Genomic DNA, 3,568 nt, shown 5'->3' with positions numbered 1-3,568 from the left:
CATTCAGCAGATTTAACAGATAAAACTCTTTATTATCAACTGATACGCGTAATGAATGATCCAGTAATGGACCATTATGGATCTTAACGTCTTCTGATATGGAGGGGTCTTGCAGTAAAAAAAGGCTTGACTCTACCGAAGAGTAGCATTTGTAAGGAGTTTCATACGAAGCTTATAAGCTTCAGATAAGTATCGAACTTGGTAAAGAGTTTTGTTAATAGTTGTAAGATTTCGTGCAAGTTACAAATTAATTTAAAAATGTACTCGCAGAGTTTCGAACCAACGGCTGTTTGGCGGAACGTAGCGAGTCGTCTTGTACACCTTTAACGTTAGGATGGTCGGTAAAGTACCCCCCGAGGTACTTTACCATTAGGATGAAAATTTCCTTAAAAATATAGCTTGTGAAAGCCGAGCGTCCTAACAGCCTGTTTTTGAGGATAAAGGCATCCTAATACCCTAAATCCTAACGGTAAGGATCCTAATGTCCTAAAGTCCTAACCCAACCTAAGGAAAGGGCCCTTGTGAACGCCATTTATCCTTAAATTGCATCCTAATGGGTTAAAATCCTAACATTAGGATGCGTGTGAAATAGGCCCCGTATCTCGCCTTGGTATACCGTGTTAAAAGAAACCGTTGTTAGATGTGTTGTTAGATATGTTGTATACCGTGTTCAATGGTAAAACACGTGTTATATATCTTCACCATGGTATGTTACATAACGCCGTTCAACAGTGTTTCACTGTGAAAATTTAATTTTCACATCATTGATAACTCCGTGAACAAAAAGCATAAAAGCCCAGGAAAAGTTTCATCGAATTATCTGCATGCAAAATATTAGTTGAATGCACAGGCCTCGAGAACTTCCAAAAGGTCATGGAAACGCGCGATACACACGGCCCGGTACTTTACCACATTCGCATCGTTCTGTTTAGTCGCCAGAATATCCTACAAGAAAAAACACTGCTTTTTCTCACTCTATGATTTCTTACCATCAGAGATGACTTGAACTCAGCAAGGGTCTCTATTTCATGATGGCTTAGTTGCTCTGTGAGCCTTACAATTTCACTTCGAAATGGACCGGCGAACGACGACAGCTTCTTGCAGATCACCTGCAAGATTACTCTACTGAGTAGTGATTTCCCCGCTCGGCCTCAAATACCAGTAACGGTTTTGAACATGACACTTTCTTTTCAATGTACATTATCAAGTCATTATATATATGCGTTGTTCAAGATTCAGTTAAAACTCTCAACTTCGTCAACGAGAAACGCGGACTTTCCAAACTTGGCTAAGGAGAAAATTCGCTCCCTACATCAAAGTATACAAAGTATCGGTGACAGTGTGGAGAAATATGCACATGGTCAACTACGTATGTTGGTGACAATATTGAAACTCTGAGGAGCTTTTTATTGGTTTATGTACATTTCTACCCAAATTTGTATATGAACTCCTATAATTGGCGAGGAGACTCCCGAACTCAGCTGAGGAGAGCGAACGTATATTCCAACACTGATCGATCAAATTCGTCAACGCTAGGACGGGTCGAGGAGATGAATTACAGATTATTGATGGAGTTCCACCCGTGATATGAAAACCCTAGTGAAAAACATAGTTCACAGCTCCCTCCGCGATAGTTGTGTTTTCCATCGCGGAAACATATGAGCCCTATAATTTACATGGAGTATTATGCCACTATGATAACCAAGAACAGTATGGCCAACAACACTATGATGACCAACAACACTATGATGACAAACAACACTATGATGACAAACAACACTATGATGACCAACAACACTATGATGACCAACAACAGTATGATGACCAACAACACTATGATGACCAACAACACTATGATGACCAACAACAGTATGATGACCAACAACACTATGATGACCAACAACAGTATGATGACCAACAACAGTATGATGACAAACAACACTATGATGACCAACAACACTATGATGACCAACAACAGTATGATGACCAACAACAGTATGATGACAAACAACACTATGATGACCAACAACAGTATGATGACCAACAACAGTATGATGACAAACAACACTATGATGACCAACAACAGTATGATGACCAACAACACTATGATGACCAACAACAGTATGATGACCAACAACAGTATGATGACCAACAACACTATGATGACAAACAACACTATGATGACAAACAACACTATGATGACCAACAACACTATGATGACCAACAACAGTATGATGACCAACAACACTATGATGACCAACAACATTATGATGACCAACAACAGTATGATGACCAACAACACTATGATGACCAACAACACTATGATGACCAACAACACTATGATGACCAACAACACTATGATGACCAACAACACTATGATGACCAACAACAGTATGATGACCAACAACACTATGATGACCAACAACACTATGATGACCAACAACAGTATGATGACCAACAACAGTATGATGACCAACAACAGTATGATGACCAACAACAGTATGATGACCAACAACAGTATGATGACCAACAACAGTATGATGACCAACAACACTATGATGACCAACAACAGTATGATGACCAACAACAGTATGATGACCAACAACACTATGATGACCAACAACAGTATGATGACAAACAACACTATGATGACCAACAACACTATGATGACCAACAACAGTATGATGACAAACAACACTATGATGACCAACAACAGTATGATGACCAACAACAGTATGATGACCAACAACACTATGATGACCAACAACACTATGATGACCAACAACACTATGATGACCAAGAACAGTAATAAAATCCCAACCCACCATCGCTCCGCCTCTCCACGCCTCCCTCACAGCCTCAATACTCTCTCGATGGCCTCCCAAGACCAGATACAGTACTTCCACCAATGGCTTAGATAAGCCCTGGTTCGCCAAGAACTTCTCCAAATTCAAATTGAACATGATCTCATCCGATGCCCTCGCGGATGCCATCACGTCCGAGAAATGACGCCTCTCCCTCATCAACGCTTCCGCTTGGCTCTTAGCCTCTGGACACGTCTACAAACTCAACGATGTTTGCACACCAGCAAACGACTATCAAACGATAAAGGTCGTCTGATATCACTAAGTGTAATTCGGATGACACCAACAAAATGTCCTCACCAACGAATACACTACGCGACATGAGAAACGCGTAATTCTTCTCACATAAATTTTTTCCTCAAAAAAACATCAATTTTTTGACCTAACATACCATGATAAAAGCCAAGTCGCGCACTCCAAACTCTGAAAATGTCTTCCCCAATTTTTTTAAATCTATTCACAGCGTATTCGACTTACTTCCAGAGTGAATTCATGTTGTAGCCCGCCACACAGTGCAATAATAAGACCAAGTCTTATCCCTTCTGGAGGCGACGTGGTCGTGCTGCCATAATGAGTAAGCACCTCCTTATAGTGCTCCACTGCTTCCTGTGTGAAGCCTTGTAGCAAGAACAGTTCCCCTCGAATACAGTTGGCCTCCTAAAACCAAATGATATACTCAGAAACACTCTACTGTAGATGCTTCC

At 40.6% G+C, this 3,568-nt stretch overlaps 2 protein-coding genes across 2 annotated transcripts in view; one reads left to right on the top strand and one right to left on the bottom strand.

The window, feature by feature from the left end:
• The window catches only part of Pmar_PMAR002092 (60S ribosomal protein L32, putative), a gene marked incomplete at its 5' end in the record, with an annotated part of 861 nt that extends 712 nt beyond the window's left edge, over positions 1-149 (bottom strand). The window contains 2 exons of the mRNA XM_002765508.1: positions 1-39; positions 137-149. The exon at positions 1-39 is cut by the window's left edge and continues 4 nt beyond it. Coding sequence (XP_002765554.1) covers positions 1-39; positions 137-149 — 52 coding nt within the window. The remainder of the gene's footprint in view (positions 40-136) is intronic.
• A 1,527-nt stretch (positions 150-1,676) lies between these two features.
• Positions 1,677-2,921, top strand: Pmar_PMAR002091 (Anaphase-promoting complex subunit CDC27, putative; the record flags this gene model as incomplete). The annotated part of the gene is made up of 1 exon (XM_002765507.1): positions 1,677-2,921. One exon carries the CDS (start codon positions 1,677-1,679, stop codon positions 2,919-2,921), a length of 1,245 nt encoding a protein of 414 aa, XP_002765553.1.
• Between the last annotated feature and the right edge of the window lie 647 nt (positions 2,922-3,568).

This window comes from Perkinsus marinus, assembly GCF_000006405.1.
Source record: "Perkinsus marinus ATCC 50983 genomic scaffold scf_1104296975500, whole genome shotgun sequence".
NCBI classification, from domain to species: Eukaryota; Perkinsozoa; order Perkinsida; family Perkinsidae; genus Perkinsus; species Perkinsus marinus.
The sequence above is the reverse complement of the archived record's forward strand: the minus strand, read 5'-3'. Positions and strand labels throughout refer to the sequence as shown.